At 40.2% G+C, this 21300-nt stretch overlaps 2 protein-coding genes across 2 annotated transcripts in view; one reads left to right on the forward strand and one right to left on the reverse strand.

Moving 5' to 3' along the window:
• Positions 1–10871, forward strand: part of stk32a (serine/threonine kinase 32A) — a gene marked incomplete at its 5' end in the record, with an annotated part of 54852 nt that extends 43981 nt beyond the window's left edge. Inside the window, 5 exons of the mRNA XM_084564834.1 lie at positions 194–310; positions 1872–1997; positions 3349–3477; positions 8616–8680; positions 9546–10871. Coding sequence (XP_084420960.1) covers positions 194–310; positions 1872–1997; positions 3349–3477; positions 8616–8680; positions 9546–9663 — 555 coding nt within the window. The 3' untranslated portion in view covers positions 9664–10871. The remainder of the gene's footprint in view (positions 1–193; positions 311–1871; positions 1998–3348; positions 3478–8615; positions 8681–9545) is intronic.
• Positions 10872–15970: 5099 nt separating this feature from the next.
• Positions 15971–21300, reverse strand: part of dpysl3 (dihydropyrimidinase like 3) — a 31772-nt gene continuing 26442 nt past the window's right edge. The window contains exons 13-14 of the mRNA XM_084564449.1: positions 20362–20536; positions 15971–16112 (exon numbers count right to left, since the gene is read on the reverse strand). Of these exons, the coding sequence (XP_084420575.1) occupies positions 16018–16112; positions 20362–20536 (270 nt within the window). The 3' untranslated portion in view covers positions 15971–16017. The remainder of the gene's footprint in view (positions 16113–20361; positions 20537–21300) is intronic.

The raw sequence follows: 21300 nt of genomic DNA on the forward strand, positions 1-21300 counted from the left end.
TGTCCTCTGTTTCTGCTGTCATTTGTCCCCATCAGTGCAGAAAATGGGTCCACAGAAGGTGAGCACAGGAGTAGAGAGGGCCGAGTGCATAACAAACCTTAAGACACATCATTTGTGGGGAAAAAAGGAAAAAAAAGGACTGTGCATTACTATGAATACAAGTTCTCTATACCATTGTGTCTCCTCATTTCAGAGACCATACGTGATGAGATCCAGTACACCGGCTAATGAGACCCTTCAGACGTTCCACAAGGTCCACCCCAGTTACCCAGCAGCCTGGTCTTTGGAGATGAAGTCCCTTCTCAGAAAGGTAAACGTGCAGTGCACGCACAATATGCAGTGCATGCACAAACAGTGCTTGGAAAGTCAGGCTTCTATGTCTCTTCTTCTTCTTCTTCTTCTTCTTCTTCTTCTCACCACCAAAGAAGCCCTTTGCTACTTTGTATGACACAGCATGATTCGTTCACTAAAGTTTGAAACTCTTTTTTTCCCTCCGGGAAGACAATTATCTATACCTGACACCACAACTTTGTTTGTGCAGAATCTTAATTAGGGGGTCACTTTCATTGCTGCAGTCTTATTTGCATAGTGCAGCTGTAGAATTGTGATTATCAAGTAAAATCGTTATTCAAAAATTGAAATTGATTTGTGGTATTGTTGTACTTCGATGTATCTGAAGTACAAATGTAAAGACAGATATACATACATTGGTATGTGTCATTTAAAATGATTAATTCCACTAATAATGCAGATGTTGGTGTTTGGATTAGGATGTTTACATTTCATGTAATTAATAATGTATTGCTTTATCTGTCCATAATGAACTTTCAAAAGTCTTTTTCTTCTCCTCATGACGAAGCCACTTGCAAAGCCAAGACGTGAACTGTTGCTGTAGCATATGAGTTTTGTCTTGGCAGCGATCCACTGCAGTCAAACTGTTGCATTGCTTCGTGCTCAGACTCCTCATAGCTCATTGGAATTCCAGCTGCATTTGTATATGTGTGTGTATGAGGGAGTGAACGAGAGAGCGTGTGTGAGAAAGAAGAGAGACCGAGAGATGTAAAGAAAGTGTGAATGTAAGTAAGGGGAGAATTCCATGCTCAACATATTTGTCCATCATGCTTCACAACCCAGTGAATTCTCCTCCTCACCTTTTCCTTTTAATGTGTACACAGATCAGGCATAACATTATGACCACCTTCCTAATATTGTGTAGATCTCCCTTCTGCCTTCTGAGGGTGTCCTGTGGTGTCTGGCAACAGGATGTTGTTAGTGGGGGGTCTTTGGGTCCTATAGGTTGAGGGGAGGGGCCTCTGTGGATCATCTCACAGATTCTTGATCAGTTTGAGATCTAGTGAATTTGGAGGCCAGGTCAACACCTTGTGCTGTTCTTCATGTTTTTTGAGTTGTTCCCAAACCGTTTGTGTGTGTGTGCCTGTGTCAGCATCCTGCTGGGGATGGCTTCTGCCATCAAGGAGTGTCATTGCTATGGGGTGGGGGTGCCTGGTCTGGTCTAGGTGGGTGGTAGATGTCTTAGTAACATCCACATGAATGAATACCAGGTCCAAATGTTTCCCAGCAGATCACTGAATTTTCACAAGATGGTCAATGTTAGTCACTCCTCCTGTCAGTGGTTTTAATGTTGTGGCTGATCGGTGTATATCATTTTCTTTTCTTCTCCTATCTCCTTCCTCTTTGTCTTTATATCTCACTCTCTATTCTCTCCTGTCCTTTCCACCTCCAACACCTTTGTCCCGGTATCCTCATTTTCCGACACATCCTTGAGGGCAAACATGTGTTCATGCCTCAGTGTTCTCAGCTATGCGTCCCGTGGACAATTGTTCTCAGTCCAATCCCTTTGTCTCCTTCAGCTGCTGTGCATAGATGTCCAGAAGCGCATTTCCTGTCTAGCAGAGCTACAGGATCTGGACTACATGTCAGACGTCAATTGGGACGCTGTGCTCAGCAAACAGCTTCCTCCAGGCTTTATTCCGAACGTGGGTATCAGAAATTAATCTTTTTCTGACATTCTCCTGCTGCATTATGTTGTAGTTAGATATATATGACACAACAAAAAGGCCAAACACAACAACAGTCAATACTTACTCTCTCACTTTTACTACTTATGAAATATAGCAAGCATAGAAAGAATTTCATATACACCACTATGAATGAGCCATCTATGGATGCTTTAGAGTATGATAATATTTTGTTCTGTAAAATTTGTGAATAAAAACACCATACATCCCTGAATATCAATCCTCTCTATCTACTGTTCTCACATACTAATTTCCATACCAGTATTTTGCCTAAGGCTGCAAAGAAGTGAAGGTGGAGACAGAATTACCCACTCTTCATCTAAGCTTTTATAGTGAGACTGCAAACACCACCCCCTGCTGGGCTGAGCTGGCTCACCCAGCATAGACACCCTGCAGCGTCTGTATGGCTCTTAGATACAGACGAAGGGAGAAAGGATCCTTGTGTCTACCTGCCTCTCCACTGGTGGTCTCACTGGATCAGTACCACAAGTAGGGTGGAGATGGTGCATTATTCTATATTGTAGTGTCATGAAGCGGGAAGTCAAGCTGAAGCACTGTGCTCGGTAGTGTCAGGCTTTTACAGTAGCTCAGCTGATATGCAGTGCTTAACTGGTACCTGAACGAAGAGGAAAATATCCCAAAATGTCTATCCAAAATATTTTTGGATATACCATGACCTGGATGACTGAGAACCTTCACAAAATGTCTAAAGGAGAGCCTGAAGTGAAAGTCAGGAGTAAATATAACTCGGTTTCATACAAGTACTGGGTTAGAGACATAGCAAGCTGACTGTGATTATCATTGCCAAAACTGAAGAAATGATAATAATGACTGCTGCAGGTAACTAGATAACTAAATGACTTTAACTAAGTTGAATCTAATACTGACTGCAGAGCAGCGGGTATCCCCAGTGGTCAGGCTGGCACAGCAGAGGAAAGCGCAGAGGATCGATGGGGAATTGACAGTGTCGCTTTTTCTAATTACAGGCCTGTCCCCTGTCTTTAGTTCCTTACAGACTATTAATGTTGGAACATGAAGAAAAAAACCCACAAATGTTTTCTTTTAAATTTCCAAGCATTCGGTGAATGTTGTATTTATTGGTTTGCCACAGTTTGACCTTGATTTGTCACATAAAAGTGTGCATTGCATCATGCAGTATATACAGATATTTAGAAGTACAGGATACGTTTTCTTGATGCGTTTTAATCTAAAGGCATTGTATCCAATATGGAAATATCCAACAGCCTATGTTTTGTTCACACCTTTCTGACACAACAACAACTCTATACATATGTCTGTGTCTCCACAGAGGCGGAGACTAAACTGTGACCCCACATTTGAGCTGGAAGAAATGATCCTGGAGTCCAAGCCGCTACACAAGAAGAAGAAAAGGCTTGCCAGAAAGACCCGGGACCAGGGATCTGATGGGTCACCACAGGTATGGCTTTCACTCAGTGACATTAACCACTGTGATCGCACATTTTACAAAAGACCAGGGGTGTCAAACATACGGCCCACGGGCCAAAATCGGTCCACCAGAGGGTCCAATCTTGCCCATGGGATGAATTTATTTTAATTGCAAAAAGACATTAACCCTATTAAATTAGCACCTGTTCCTAATTTGTCCACTGAGGGTTGCAAAGTTTTAGTAAATCTCTGTATGCATATAAAAGCCACTGATGTATCGGTACATAATACAATAACTCGTACCATTACTATAGACTGAAGCCGTTTTCCTGCAACTTGAAATTCTAATTGATAACAAAAAATATATTTTTAAGGATAAAACATGATGACATAAAAAGTCCCGTGAAACTATTTAAAAATGCTGATGACTCATCCTGCACTTGGGGGCATATGTTAATTGGCGTTAATACACTTTTCACTCAATGTATTATTTTTTTTTAAGTTTAAAGAACAAGGGTAAAGTGAGTGATGCAATAGTGAAGAGACACATAACATATGTGGCTTATGTGCAAATTTGAATCCAAATAATTCCGCAGAGACAGGAAAATCTGCAAGAAATCGAAAATATTTGAGATATCACTTAAACTAGAATCAAACACAAAAAATGCAAATAAAAGAGAAATAATTATGCTTGTTGGGAGCTTGGTCAAGATTATGTGGTCAAACAACCTTTTCTGGTATCATATTTTGCAGTGAGCACCGGCCTGTGTGTCTGTCAGTCAGGCAGACTACTCACTTTACGGTCTATAAATATCATTTTGTGTTTGCGTAACTCTTTACCATATCCATTTACAGAGGGCCTGTGGGGCCACTTGTGATGGATTCATATAAGAGACAAAGAAAAAGCGAGTGCTTGATGTGCGTGTGAGAAAGAGAGATGGAGATGTCTGTACAGCACTGCTGAAGCATAGCAGATCAATATTGAATGAAGAAAACTGCCCTAATGTCTGTCCTAGCCTTCCTACTCATTACCCTGAGGCTGCTCTGTATTCTTTTTGCATATTCCTATTCTCTTGTCATTTTCCTCATCTCCTTTCCAACCTTCACTCTCTTCCTTTGCCATCAGGCTTCTTCCAAAATGCTGTCTACACATCGTGCCCCTGTTCAGTAAATGCCTCCTTCCTAATCCATTTCTCTAGCTGCTCTTTTATCTTCCTGCCTCTCCCTCCTTTCCACTGCTACGCTCATAATGTAGCATGGAATTAGCTCAATTAAATCACAGATAATATACGGCAGAAAATTTGGCTTGTGCTGTGAGAACAAAATAAGTTGCGAGCAGAGAAAAAAAAACACACACACACCTTTCTCCTAATCGAAGGAGTTATTCAAGTCTATTATTTACTGCATGTGTGAGATACATTGAAAATATGTCTAATCGCATTTATTTGCATAATGCACACTTGGGATTCATCCTAAATAGCAGCTGCTGAGAAAGTGGAGAAGTGCAGTTGTATTCATGCAGTCTGGTAGTATTGAATGAGAATTAGGCTTAGCACAAATACTTGGTTTAGAAAAGGGTTTAGAACTGAATTCCTGAATTATTTTTCCTAATAAGCCTTTTTTTTTTTTTTTATGTTGAGAACTTGCAGCTTATGCAGTACCTGCTTAGATAAACTAACTGCTGGGGCGTCGCTAAACGTTTCTTGGGGTATTGCCTGATGCACAAGACAATGCTAGATGTTTGCTTACTGTCTGTAGAGGTGTCTCTCTTTAGGTTGTCAGTATGGTGTTTTTAAATATGTGTCGCTCAACTGTAATGTAGCTTTTCCCTTAGGTTTTGTGATTTAGACATAACAGTTTACAGGCTAGTGATTTACCAGGTGGTTTACAGGTATCAGGTGGTGATAACCCTACTTTATGTGACTGCAAGGATATTGCTAAGTTTCTAGCTCCTGATACCTTGTATTTACATAATATAAAATGTATTTAAAATGTAATGTGTCAGTGTAAAATAGGTAATTCCATTAATTAACCTATATAGTAGTACCAACCAGATCTTTACTGTTTTGGCACTGAAACTGTGTTTAAGGGTAAAATCTTACACACTACAACGACAGATGAAACTACATCATGGATATGAACATAAAAAAACAGTACACACCTGACAATTAATGTAAAAAAAAAAAATAAAAAAAAAAAACGAGAAGACACTGTTTCAGCAGCACAGAGACCTACACAAAGACAAATTGTGTTCAAAATGTTACCTGCAAGTGACATAAAATCAGGCTCTTAACATTCTCTCCAATCCTCTCCAATCGTTGTCTCCAAGAAATAATTAAATGTTATAAAACTGAATGTGTGATTGCTTCTAAGTAAACAGACGCTGCATAGAAGTAATGGAAATCCATTTAATTAGTATTAGAGTCAGATAAATTGATGGGCCACTGGAAGGGAGGCAGCTGCTCGTGTATCTGGGGGATACAGCTCCATGTGTGCCACTGATTAAAAGTGCAGAGTCAAAGTTTTGGCTCGCATTAGTTCTGAATGCAGGGACATCATCAGACGCAGCCAAACTGTTGCAGCTTAAGAAGTACAACTTGTTCCACATAGACTTTGACATTCAGTAATGTCAGGCTCAAGTGAAAACTCAACTGAAAACAAAATGTATCTGCACTGTACAAATTATAGTTTGGCCATTCTTCCCCTTATTTTTTTTCATAATTCGTAATAATATAGAGTATACTGCTCTTCTAAAGTCCACATTTGATGTGTCATATATGCATTTGGCAATATACATGCACTATTCCTATTTATTTCTACACATTAGTAGTCTCAGCCTCAGATAGAAACATTGTATACCCAGGCGTGGACCTTGAAAAATGTCTCCATTGGGCTCGCATCCAGCAGAGCACTCCCTTTTGGTTTGTCTCATTAAATGGAAAGTTTAGTCTCGCATTTGGAACAATCAGCTTCTGAACTGTCTTTTTAATCGCATCAAATAAAGAGATAAAGGAAGAGACAAAGAGAGAGAGGAACAGGTAGCAGATTTTCTGCACTTACAGCATTGTGGCCTCACTGCAAGGTCACTGTCTTTTCCAACTTTCTCCATCCATCTAGACAGTATATTTAAACAATCCTTAAGGAAAGAGTCAACAATTTCCATCTGATTCTCAATAATCAAGACGAAGTAGGTATGGAGATGCAAAAATCCTACAGTGCAGTCAATGACACATCCAGGAAATTCTGTTTTACACAGTAGAAAGGTGGTATAGGACAGAGCAAGCTTCAAAGAAGGAGAAAGAAAACTTGTACCTCATATATAGGCCTATACTCTTTGCAGTCAGGCTGAAATAGCAGCATGTTGGCGTATTGTGCAAGATGTACTACACGTTTTATGTGTGGAAGCATCAACCCACCTCGATCACAAAGTGTGATGGTAAAGCTTCTGTCTTAGTCAGGGACCATTCATGCCAGATATTTACTGTATTCTTAGGGAAACTGCATTGCCATGCTTGCGATTATTTCTTAATGCTCAAGATTGCGCATTATTTTGTGATAAAAAACTGTTCATATTTTAACAGTTACCAAAATGTACTACTGCCAACCTTTGAACTGAAGAAGGGTCCGTCTATTCTATCAGGGTATATGATCTGGATACAAGTGTGAATATTGCCATAGATTCTATTAAAAGAGTTACAAGATACCGGTTAAAACAGATATGGGATAGAGAATGAGATAAGATGAAAGTCAGGCCCCTAAGATAAGCTTGCACGAAGTTTGATATCTAACTTGTTAAGTCGAATCTGGCAGGCTGAACTATAACTGTACTGAAGAGCAGCTTTTCAGCAGCACAGCTTGTGTTCTGCATCCATTGACCAATGTCACTAATTTTAAAAAAACAAAACAAAACAAAAGTCTTGTTGTTGGTCTATAGGGACTTAAATGGGTGTCAAGAGATGCCCCATGTTTTTATTGTCAGGTTCTGTCATCACCCTGCTTCATGTCTCGTCTGTTATTCCTTTTGTGCATCACATCCCATATAACTCATGTTTGTCAAATTATTTGGAAAGTATCCCTCCTTCCTTACTCCTTTCTGCAGTCTGCATCCCCCATACAACAGCCCACCCTGTTCTCACGGTCTATTGTCTTCTTTTGTAATACTGCAAAAACCAAGAGGCTCATCTGCAATCAATATGAATGCAGATCATGTACCTGCTTTGTATTTCTTCACTTTCTTCTTCTGTCTCCTGCATGCTCGCACAACTCCTTCTGTTCCTTTCCTCTAGTCTGCCTCTCCCCTTTCTCCTATCCGTCTTCCCGCCCTAAATTAGTTGATGGCTTTTTAGATGCCAGTGGCTGCTCCCCTACTGTGACAGCACCTGTACTTTACCTCTCTGCTGGCCTGTGTGACTGACAACTCTGGGCAGAAAGTCAGCCATTTCAGAGTTTTCAGGGCCAATCTGTCCGAGGTTGGAGGGAAAGCAGCACACACTCATACGTGCATGTGGGACTTCATGTGCAATCCCTGAGGGCTGCGTATACTCAGCTGATTTATTCATTAAAATATTTAGGAAATTTTTTCATTCAAGACTTGAGGATGTTGAAGGAGTTTTGAGTGAAGGTTTAAAATTTGGAATATGTATTATATTTAGGTTAGGGTTATTAAAGGCATTTTAGATTTTATTTCTTTTGCGTTCTTGTGTCACTGCAAGTTTGTCTCTCTCACATAACATTCATGTAGTACAGTGTCATAATGATCTCTCTACTCATTGCCCTCCTTGGGAGAGTGAGAAATCACCTGTCTACTTGTCTTGGCACTACAGTACCAAAGTGTGAGGACAGCATGGCACGACAGAGCCGGATGCTCTCACATGATTAAGTGGGCCAAATATGTATGAGCTCATAAAGCAAGTGGAGACGCCACAGCATAAGTGTCCTCTAAAGTTAGGTCAATTTCCTTAACTGGTACCTTATTAAAAGGAAAAGAAACTGAAGAATGTAAATTGTACGTTAAACATTCTGCACTATACTATACATGAGGTCCTGTAAGCCAACAGATATTACAAACTATACTGCAAACTGGTATGTCTCTAATCACAAGAAACTTTGATATGACTTTAATGTAATTAACTCAGAAACTGAGAATTCTATGTTTTGTCTCTTCCCCAGAATGGACAGTTGCAGCAACGTTTGGATAATGTCCAGAGAGACTTTATTGTTTTCAACAGAGAAAAGTAAGGAACCTCCATTATGTGCTCTGAAACATCACAAGAGTTAACGTTTGGGAAGTTATTTTTCTTTTTCAAAGTATCGGTTGTGTGGTTAATTCAATATGCTGTATAGTTTGTAGACTGAAGTCATAGTTTTAAAGTGAATACAGTTTCACTTGCCTGGTGAGAGCATGTAGGATGGTGTGAAGGGACAGTAAACTGTCTATTTGTGGTAGAAGATCTGGCCCATACACAGTATGTGGGTGTGTGATTAAGGCAGAAATACAGCGACCGCCAGAGACTGTCCCCACGCTGTCGGTATACGGTTTGAGAATGAGATGTTTCTGGAAGTGAATACAAAATTGAATAATTTACCATTGATTTGCATGAGTAAATGTTAAAACTGGTGCAGTGTTTACTCATACATGGGGACGCCAAGACAAAAAAGACAAAACAACCAAAACATTACCCCCTCAGCTGAAAGAGTACAGTATAAAGAGGATGGGAATATTATAGAGCAAATTGTCTGGAGAAATAAATTCAAACACACTAAGTATAACTGAGAAATGTGTCCAAAAAAGCTGAAAACAAGGGCAAGTGGACTTGTAGAGTTTCTTGAAGATGCTTCGCCACTCATCCAAGTAGCTTCTTCTCTTCTGAAGAGACTGATGGGGAATTGGGGTTTAAATAGGAACATCTGTGGGTGGTGCAATGATGAGGAGATGTGTGGTGAAGCGTTTTCAAAAAACTACAATGACATGGAGACTGAGAACCTTCACAAACATGTTGACAAGTGCATCATCTAAAATATCTTTGTTGATGTTGCCTACGACTGTTTCTGTGTCCTAGAGAGCAGTGTAATTAAGCTCAAAATGTTTTTATTCAACAGGTCAAGAAAAGCAGTGGTCGACTCAGAGTCTTCTGAGCTATCCACGTGTGAGAAGAACAAGGCGATAGAAGATGGAGAGAACAACAACGTTGAGCCAGCTGCTTACTTATCTGGATAGGTCTCATGACTTAAGATTCCTTCTTAGCCTCTCATCACTTGCACCTTCACACAAGCTTGTAGATCAGCAACGTAGGCACCTATTGCTCTAACAACACAGGCACTTAAAACTGGTCTGTAGTGTCCCTGCACCACAACGTCTATATAAACACAAATAAAAACGCTGTATGCATTTGTGCATCCACAAAAAAAAGAAAAGAAAAAAAAAAGCGCATTATCAGGAACTCCAGAGCTGTGGGAGTAAAATGGGCTCCTGAAACAGCAGCAACGCTACAGCTGGGCATTTCTATTCCCTCTCACCAAGAAGAATGACTCTCAGCAGAATGTCACTCATATCATGCTCCCTTACATCACTCTGGTGCTCTGATGACTGCGCAGCGTCTACTCTGGGCAACGGGCTGAAGTGAAAATAAAGCCACTTCCCTGCCAAAAAAGAAGACAATGCTGCACCTGCTCAGCTGGTCAACCATGGCCAGAAGCTATATGCGCTGCTGCTGCTAGGACAGAACACTCTGATTTATAATCTAGGAGAGGCGTTGCCTGGTTGATTGTGGCTATTTGAATTTAACTTCCAGTGCTAAATGGAAATAATTATCTTCAAAAGAATTGGTCTAAGGATGGCAGAGTGCATTTGGGTTGTCTTGTGTGTTCTACCTGACATGGGAAACAAACATGACAAAAAAAGTGCAGAGTTTAATAATGAAACCACAGCGTCCTCTAAGACTGAACTAATAGAGATGAACTGTAGGCTTGAGCATGAATGGCTCACTTTGTCATAGCAGCAGATACATGGTTATAGTAGTCATGATGCTTAGCTTTGCTAATTAAGCTTACAAAGATGGTAGTATTGCAGCATTTGATATAACTCCCCAGTTCCGTCAGTAGCAGATATATTTAAAACATGCTGCACGTTTTCTCGACTTGCACATGGTTTAAGTTGAAGCGCTGCTATCAAACAGTGGTTTTGGAGGAAGTTTATAATTAACTTTTGCCTAAGTCTGCAAATGAAAACATAGAAACGCTAAGTGGTAGATGTTATATGTTCAGCACTGAACCTTGCTTTGCACATGCTTCTTCATAAAGTGTAGCATTTATGCACAGAGAGACAAAAAAAAATAAATCTAAAGCTGTGAGTGAATATTTATTCCCTTAGGGATGGTTTTATAGACGAGGATTAAGCTCCTAGATAAGGTTCATTTTTCATCTATTGTCTGCACTGAGATTTGTTTTTAATGTCCTTAATGTCCTTAATGTCCTTTCTCTTTTGTGTTGGATGCAACCAGTTACATTTGTGCCACCAGATAATTCTGTGAATTTGTATTTGCTATTAATTGCTCCCTTAGCAGAAAAAAAAAAATGTATTTGCAGCCTGTTTCTGCAACAACATTGAATAACAACGTTCAAAAATTCAACACCAGACTAATAACAAGATAACGCGCCTCATATATGCTGTAAGATTACCTATAGACTTGTTTAAAATCACATCCAAGAAACCACTCCCGCCTCTGAAGTTTGCAGAGGGATGCCTTATACCATAGATATGGCACACAGCTAATCCCCTATGATTTCCTAATAACTATAGTTAAGACCTGAGCGTTTTTTCACAATAAGTAAGTAAATGTGATTTCTACTAATTCCTACCCACTCTATTGACCCAACTGCAATATGACCTAATCTTTTTAAGACTATGATCTCTTGTAATTAGATTTAAACCATATTTAAAAATTCATCAATAGTGGCACTTTTCTATTGGAGATTGTTACAATGTTTTGACTTACCTTTGTGTTGTTGCTGTTGTTGTCGTCGTCGTCACTGGTGTAACTTTACGATCCAAAGGTGGTTTTCCTGTATAAGTTGTAAGATAAAGTTGGATAGTTAAAGGATGAACCTGGATTTACCTGGAGTAAATAATATTTGTGAATGGTTATCTTAAATTGAGAGTACCAAAAAAAAAAACTGGGTTTTATTGCATACAGCTGGTGATCATTTGATGAAATGCATTTTACCCTTCCGTAAAGCTTTAAATGGTAACCCAGGTAATTTAATCTGGGAACATAACTGTTCCAAATCCATGTATCTCAACCCTATTAGAGTTTTGTTGTCCTTCACTTTTCACTGTGTGTTAATTGTAATCAAGTGTGATGGAGTTGCAAACTATTAAGGTGTGCCTTAAATAATAACTTTAATTTTTCAGAACCCATCTGACTCGGCTTTGTGCTTTATTTCACTTTATTCTGAACGACCATATTTTGATAAAATGAGTAAAATTGGACAAATGATGATGATTGCCCTCTGCTATGCTAAACACAATGCTGCCCCCTAGTGTTAATTGACTAGTAGTACAGTTAAAGACCAAAAGAGGAGTGCAAAAACATAGCTAAGTCTAAAGGACAAAAATTGTGTAACTGTTAAATGCGGCAGGTTGATAACCAGAAACTAAAGCATTCCTCTAGTTTCAGTGGCTGTAATTTACCTTCACATATATCCGATCTAATTTGGAAAAGTGTTGGGAGGCTCTCTTTCTGTTCCAGTATCTCTCTGGACATCCCTTAATAATGCACCCTCAGCATCTGACATGCATTATATGCTTTTCCTGTCCTCTGTCGCCAGCCCACATCTACAGTTAACAGATTTGAGGCCATCACTTCCCCAGGTCATCTGGAAGGCACGTAGGCTGAGCTGAGACAGCACTTTTCCACATTAATGGCTGATCTTGGGGGCGGAGGACTTTCCCTTGATAAATGCGTCCCTAATCTGCCTGGCACCTCTGCAGATATAATCAGCAAACCTCATATCATAAAAGACGTGGAAAATAATGGAAAAATAAATGCTGTGATTTGATTATATTTAATCTTTTTGTTCAAATAAAGCAAAAGACGAGTGAAAGCAACTAATGTGCAGTTACTGTGAAACAAACGTTCTCATTTTCGCAGCCACCACAGACACTCCTGGTCAGACTGAGTTTGCTGACTCAGCTGCATGAAGGTACCCAGTCTGCATTTTATGATGGTCATTTCCTCCGTGTAACGTGATTACTGTGATAACACGAGGCATTAACCCACCACTTAACAACCCACGTGGGACCTTGCAGCGGTTTTAAAAGGTGAAGGGGAGTGTGTGTGTGTGTGTGTGTGTGTGTGTGTGTAACCTCCGGCTTCTAGTGAACTTAGCGGGGCTGGGTGTGGACACTTCATCACAGCCTAAATAGCTGGATATAGTCTACAGGATATCCTGAATTCTCTCTGTGTTTGTGTGGCATTTTGTTGTTGCTTTAAACTAAATCATACAATAGTGCCACATTTAGATGGATTACACAGGTGACAGATGTGACATTTGTCTACTAGTTTCCCCAAGGCCATTTTGATTTGCCAAATCAAGATGGTCCCAGTCCATTTAGTGTGTAACCATGGTTCCAGTGAGCCAGCTTATTCAATACCACGGTCCCACCCCACCTAAATGGAACAGGGCCATAATTAATTGCACCTATGTATGTATGTGTAGCCTGCTTTGACGTGTCAAAATGGCTGCTGTGAAAAGGGAGTATTGCAGCATTTAACAAAAAAACAAAGTGTCCATATAGCTAGTGTTATTTTTAAACCAACTAAAAAACTATTAAACTAATAAACTAAACAGCCAAACAAAGTTAAAAGCAACTAATATACAACTGTGTCTACGACTGAGTAAAATGAAACGCCTTGTTATTATACTGCCTTGCAGTCGTTAACTTCAAACAACACTCTGTAGCAGCAGAAATTAAAAGTTCGGCTACCTCGCAGTGGACCTTTTTCGCCGGCAGGTGTGCGGAAATTTCGCCACTTTTCAGTACCTGTAACTGTAGGCTGAATTAAGAACATAAGCTAGTAAAATATCCAGCCAAACCCTTGAATGCACTTTAATCTTTGTTTGTTCGTTTTACTACTCAGCGAAGCCCCCAAATCTGGCATATGACTAGGTACGTTGCAAACTGAATTACCTGTGAACTAACCGGAAGTTATAGCGGTGCAGCAGGTGTGTCAATTAAATTGGGTGCTGCTCAAGTCCGCCCCTAGCGGCCGAATGACAACAGTACATGTTTACACAGTGGAAAGACAAATATACTGCCTAATAAAATGGACATTACTGTGCTGTTTAATTCATATATTTAATTTATCTTTATTTTTATTTATTTAATTAAATTCTAAATAAATTAAATCTGCTTGTCCTCTGGAGGGTCGTGGGGGAGCTGGAGCCTATCCCAGCTGTCATTGGGTGAGAGGTGAGGTACACCCTGGACAGGTAAATTAAATCATGTAGGTGCAAATATGGGTGTACACTGATATAAATAAAAAATGAATCCCTCAAATAAGTAATTTTATATTTTACAATATGTGAAAGAAGTCTGTGAGTTGACATAATTTTTCGAAGAAGGAAATATACTAAGCTGGGATAGGCTCCAGCAGACCCCCGTGACCCTTAACAGGACTAAACGGGTATAGAAGATGAATGAATGAATGAAATATACTAGTTGACACTGACTATTTATTATCTATTTAACTTATTTTTATGTCAATCCTTGGTGCATACTGAATGTTATCATGTCGAATAACAGCATAACACACGAGAGGTTAGTCCATAAGTTGCAACTCATGTTTATTCAGGAAACAAATCATACTTCCACACCACACCTTATTTTTGACCTGCCATCTCTGGGTTTTGATACAACAGTAAAAAAGAAACAACATAAAAACAGTAACAAAGGTCGTCAAACTAACATAAATACAACAAACCACCACTTGTGCCTGCCCCAGTCTGCCGAATGAAAACGCCACCTCCCTCCCTCCCCCACAGCGGGGCGACAGCAAAATAAAAGCTTCCCTTACTGCACCACAATCCCCTGCCTTGTCAGGAAACAGCAGAGACATAATAAAAAAAGAGCTCTAACACCCCCCCACCTAACACAATCAGATCCAGAATATTAGACAGAACCAAATTAGGCTCAGTTATATTCAGGCTGATATTGAATTAGCATTGGTCAGCGTTTAAGGGCTATGTTGGGATTACAAGGGAATGATGGTCTTCCACTTGTCCTGGACTGAAAGCCCAGTGGGTCAGGAATGAAAAAGTAAAGCAAGAAGTGAAGCGCTGTTATTTGAAAAGCAGGTTTTTGTTACTTAATCATTTCATTGCATGTATTTTTTTTTTATTATTGTTATTTCTGCAGGTGCCCTCAGTTGCAAAGCGCTCCATTCAATGTTATGGTTGAACTTTGTGGTACAGTTTTATTCTTTCCTCTTGTGATCAGGTTTGTTAGTTATTTCCACCATTTTGCCTTCTCGGGCAATAAGCTAGAAGCAAATGCAAAGGACAGTTGTTATTTTTTTTTGCAATGTTATTTTTATACAGCTGTGATGGAGTGCAGGAAATAAAAACAGACATAAAACTTTTGGGGATAAAGAATATTAAAATCCTGTCTAGTATTTCTTCTTGACAAATTCCTTTCAGATGTGTTTACCTTCATCTTTTTTTTTCTTCTTCTTCTTTTTAAACATCAATAATCAGTACAGTATATCATGGGAGTGGCATTAATCAAACCCACTCAGAGGAGGAGGGCAGAAGGATCCGGGATCACGTCACCCACGTCAATGCGGCCCATGCAGCTCCACGTCCAAACAGCCCTCCTGCTCTCTGATTTGATAAACACCTCTTAGTTGGTCCAGTAAACCCAAACAGGCTGCAACAACATCATTCACAAAGCTACATTACATCTACCATATATATGTACAATGCCACCTAGAGCTAACCAATGGTACTGCATGATAATACATGGCTAATTTAGGACCTAGTGTTGCTGACTATGGAGAAAGCAGGCTACTGAAAAGGGGGGGTGACATTGAAAGCCAAACAGGATGAAAGAACCATAGCATCATTCTGAGAAATGCAGTATCCGTTTTCCTTAGCAAACACACAGCTTGTGTTCTCTCTTGATTTATTAATGTGATTGCGCAGAGCTTTACTGGTTTATTGTCCTATTATTAAAGCACGCAAAGTTAACATATTGTCCCTGTAGTGTAGTGTAGCATGGTTATGTTTGATGTGCTTTGGTAAAATGTATAATTAAAACCACTTCAATACTCTAATTATCCAGGAAAAGGGATACTGTTCTCGTCTGAGCATAGTAGCATTGTGACAGGTAAGGCATGAGGATTCAGTGTTTTGCTTTTTTTTTACTTTTAACTAATCGTGGTCCTCTGCATCTCCTCCTCCCTCCCCGTTTATCTCCCTCCCTCCCACCCTCCCTCTCTCAATCCCTCCCACCCTCAACCCTGCACTCTGGCTGTTGTCGTTTTCTGGACGCGTGCCCTTGTCCTCCTGCTGTTTAACTGAGAGATGTGATGTTTGAGCGGCCACCAGGGGGCACAACAATACGCCGACCGGCAGGCCTGATGGGGATGTCGTCTGGGGTGGGGGGACCTGGAAAGAGACAAAAGGAGAAACGAGTAAAGAGGGGTTTCGTGTACAGAGACCAAAGAGCACATAAGGAAATTGAATTCCAGGGAAAAGAGCACTAAAGAGAGAGATCTGAAAGACGGTGGCTCGACATAGAGCGTGATTTCACAAGAAAGTAAATAGGATTTCCACAAGTTTCTTTCATTGCAGAGTCCACAAGAATGTCTAATGAAGAATATGGCCCCATATACATTTCTTTATCATTGCCTGCCTTAACTGTGCACTGCACCTGCATATAACTAAATGCAGAACTCTATTTTTTTCTTTAAACCTCTTAATAAATATATGCAAGAATAGCAAACTGTGTTAAATAATACCATTAGGGAGCAGAATAAAAGTTCTTTTTTTGAATACATTATTTTTTTGGCTTAATATCAACCTTGACCTTGTCACCCCACACCAAATAAGTTTCACTTGTCGTGTGCAAACGTCCACCACAGCTCAAGGCTCTGCTTCAGTTAAAATAAATTAAGTGTCGCTGTGTTTTATTAAGAGAAGATAAATACAAAGATATGTGAAAAGAAAATAGAAAATAAGACTCTAGACATCTAATAGCATTCTTATAGCAGACTGCATACAGTGATGATGGATTTTTTTTTCCTTTCTCACTCTTCTGGAAAGTAGACCTCATATTGCCAGTCTTTTCATGCTCACTTGGAAAAGCTTTTAGCCATCACAGCACACAAGTGACTGTTGTCATACACTCCTGTTATTACTTCCCAGGCACTGCATAATTCTCACGACACATTATTATCCACGACATATGGTATGTGTCACCGAGGCGACAGGGGAACGCAGATTTCAGCAGAATTTTGCGCCCAAAAGCTACCAGCGCTGTTCAGACATTAGCAGAAAAATGCTAGAGTTCGACATAAAGGGCGATGTTTCCAAAGGACGAGCCAGGGTGTCTGCCGCAACAAATTATCGGCGAGTATATAAATGGAAAGTAGAACGATGTCAGACTGTGATGCAGTGTGAGTCTAAGTAAACAATCCTTCCCGTCTCCAACCAGACAAGTGAATCAACTCTGCAGGTGGTAGCCCTGGAAACACTAAAATAGATAAGATGCAGACTCATTCTGAGAATATGCACACATATGCACAATAATACACACATACTGAAACACATAACTATAACACAGCCTGGGAAACCAGGAGAAGCTTAACTCCCCTCTTAACTCAACTTTGGAAATACTTTCCAGCGGAGGTCATTTTCTGTTTTCATCAATGAGGTATTACACATCAGCTTGTAAAGGCAGGTTTCTCAATGCAGCCAAAGGCTAATCCCAACTGTGATGAGTTGTCACCTATTAATAATACTACACGTATGTACCAACACCGCTAATACTAACACAGCTGTGTTCTAGCCAGGTTAAACAAGGTTGCTCTCACTGATCTGAGGATACACATGGACACATTTAGTCTGTCAAAGACAGAGGAGAGAATTAGTAACCGTAAAACAGTGGAAACACTGACTCTCTGGTTTGTGATTTTTACCAAGCGTATAAAGTGTCACAGTTTGGTAGCTGGACAAGAACAGTTTCTCACATGCGTTTTCAGAGTCTAAGCTAATCCACCGCTGACCTGACATGTGGGCACAATCAGTCTGTCACTCAGCAGCCCCGCATAATGGAACAGATGTTGAACGTAAATGCCGTTGTGATCTCTCACATTTGATAGGCGCTTCTTAACAGACCAGATGCCTGGACTGAAAATGTTTTAGGCGCCGAGCCAAAAGCCAAACTTGCACATCCAGCGTGTCTTCAAATAAGTGCAACTGTGGGGAAAACATCACTGACATCCCACTGTGGATTTATGCATTAAGGAGGCTGTAGTTTGAAGTCACTGGCTCCTAAAGAACCCCTACGAGTATCGTGTTTGAGAGCGGCGATGTTCTGCAAAAGGAGGTTATCACTGAGGGGTGCATTTTTAAGAGATGACTCATTATGGGGAATGACTCATTCAGTTAGAAATAACAAACTACTGTAATAAACTTCCGAGTAGGCCAACATCTAAAGCAGGCCAGATAAAACCACTCTGCCATATACCCAACCTTGAGACATTTACTCACCTTAAAGTTTCATTAATAAGATTGTACTTAGTGTTGATGTTGCACTGAACTACATCGGTATGTGTTTATACTATTCTTCCCTCCTCAGGTTTGTAACCTCACAGTAATCCACATGAATTCAAATGGCAGTGCAAGCTACAACCTCTAACCTCTGATAAACATGTCATTGAATTAATATCGCAGATTTTATTTGGTTTACTTAATAAGGAAGTCCTGATTTCAGTAATATCATTAGCGTCTCAAACAATAGCTCAGATACAACCACATCCGATACCGCAGAATCTGGGGCAACAACATGTAACCAGTGTTTTCTGGGTAGGTGGACGGAAGTAGGTGTATGCCCTTCTTCCGTCCACCAGGCTTGTTTGTCAAATGCCAATAAGCACAAAAGAAGGAGACTGTAGGTGGTGGGAGTGCAGGCTAGCTCGCTGTTAACCAGGATATTTTAGCTCAAAGAGGACTTAAATAATTGGAAACTTTAAACGTTAACCCCATCTCCTGCCTGGAAAACCTTCATGTGCAGCTCAACCAGCCTATAAAAAAAGATGGTGGGCTACAGCAACATCTAAACCATAGCATGATGTCATCTTTGTGTGTAACATCTTGGCACGTAACGGCCACATACAAGCATTTGTACATCTACTCATGTACTTGGCACCTATGGGGGAGCTTTTGACAAGTGGTAAGAGAAGTGGACTGGTTCAAATCCCCACAACATCCATGGCTGGATGGTACATAACAGCTACACTGCTCACCATCTGTGAGTATGGCTTTTCACTGCAATCCAGAGAACAAATCCAATCCATATACTACGCCAATAAAGATGATTTGGTGATTTATGGGGCCACTGAGTGTAAGCATCGCATTACTCAGGATAAAAAATATTATTAAAAGAAGCAGAACTGCAGGGAAACAGGAGCAACAGTTTCCTTAATATACAACTACACGAGAGTACAATCCTGCTAACTTCGATCTATATGTAAAATGTAGCTAACATCATAGATGGGTCAAAGGTTTGATGTATGGCATAGACTGTATAAAGATGGCTGCTCCTCCAAAGTGAAGCCAAAGTAATTAGAGCTCCCCCTGGTGACTGGCTGCAGTATAGGCCATAAGCTCCACCCCCTCCATGTTAGTGGGCGGGACTTGGGCCAAAGTAAAACATGAAAGTACACGTCAAAATAAAAAAAAATTTCAAGGATGGTTTGTGTCATTTTCGGCAGTTAATACAATACAGGTGCATATTTAAGTGTCCATTCTTCTGAGAAGGTTTGTTTTAGTTAGTTATTTGACACTATGGAAACAGGGTGTGACATCATTATCGCTACAAGTTGCCAAATGCTCCGTGAAGCGGTTCCATAGGGACATGAAAGTTGGAAAAAATTAAATAAACAAGTTCAGTGTCTATTCCAACATTTCCTTGTAACTGGTGGAGGTAGAGCAGAGCGTAATATTAATTCCATGGAACTGCGAGTGAGTCTGGAGGAAGTGTGGGCTGGTCATCGATAACGTGGACTGGACTGCACAGACTCTGGCTCCAAACTCGCAAGATGTTGCTACCCATATTCCCAGGAAAAACAGTTTGGCCAATGCAAGGAAGTGGGGACCTGGTGTCCATATTTATATACAGTCTATGATGTATAGTTGTATGGTTTTCATTTGGGTTCCTTTTAACTTCATGTCCAATCACACTAAAGTAAAAACATCCAACTTCAACTCTGTGCATAAATCTAACTCAATTAAGTCTCATTGAAACCACAATGGAACTACGGACGCCAACTTAATGACATGCGTAAACAGACAAATTATCACATAAACACTGCGTGAATTCTTTCACAAAGGAACATGGTAGGCTGTAAACAAATACATGACATACTGTAGACACCATAAACAGGATAATGAGAGGTTATTAGATTACTCTACAGGCTTAAAGCTTATTGCCAAGAATTAATTATGAAAAGCAAAAAAAAAAAACGTTGACAGACTTCATCGCATAAAGTTGAATTAAGACAAACGGGACACGATGGTGACTCAGCTTATGCACATTCATGTTTGATGTTTACAGACATTGTAATTCGATGTAAACAGAAAGGAACGTGTGGGTAATAGATGGATGGTCGTTCTAGTAAAAAGCTGGGCTCACCGCATACTGCAGGGTTACCTGCTAGACTAAATCCAGACTGGTGGTGCAGGTTTCTGACGGGCTGTTTGGTCGGAGAAGTACGTGCCGACGCAGAGGGGGTGCCGCCACGGGACATGGAGAATTCAGATACTGGGCCATCGTACATTCCCCTGGGCACTGCCCTCAGGACCGCCAGCTACAACACAATCGAACACAAATGGAGATGGTGAATAAGAAAGGATGGGTAAGACCAAAAAGAGACCTTATGGTATTTTATAACAAAACATTAGCTGTAACCGAGTTCACATATGTTAAGTATTAAAGGAGTGTTTGTCTGAATTATATATGCATTTTTCAGAGAACACTGTTCCAGATTTACACACACACACACATATGCAAACCCTTGTAACGATTACAGCAGAAGAAGAACAAATACAGTATTTAAATGCTCTCAAATCAAGTTAAAACTTCATGCCGCTAGCTATCGAGCCATTGTCTTTTTGTCTGTCGGTGGCGTGACTCAGTGGAATCTTGGAAGCAGCGTCAAGAGTTAAAAAGAGACATCTGTGAACGAGGAAAGCATAACAGTGACTGCTACCAAGATAAACAACCCACTGTTACTACGGCTCCATTTTCTCATCGGCAGCCAGCTGTGAATTAAGAAATTGTTAGGCAATGAGATTTCTAGGACCACAAAGGAGGATGGCAACGGAGCAAAGAGCTTTAAGTGTAAGCTGCTATAAATTAAATGTAATTCTTTTCTAAAAGTGAAAGAATTCCTAAATTAAATTAACTGTTAATCCTATTAGCCATGCGATGGAGTGGCGACCTGTCCGTTGGGTGTACCTCTCGCCCAGTGACAGCTGGGATAGGCTCCAGCCCCCCCGCGACCCTCCAGAGGACATGCAGTTACAGAAAACGAATGAATGAATGTTAATCCTATTTACCACTTTATATATA

This window comes from Chelon labrosus, assembly GCF_963514085.1.
Source record: "Chelon labrosus genome assembly, chromosome: 17".
Lineage (NCBI taxonomy): Eukaryota > Metazoa > Chordata > Actinopteri > Mugiliformes > Mugilidae > Chelon > Chelon labrosus.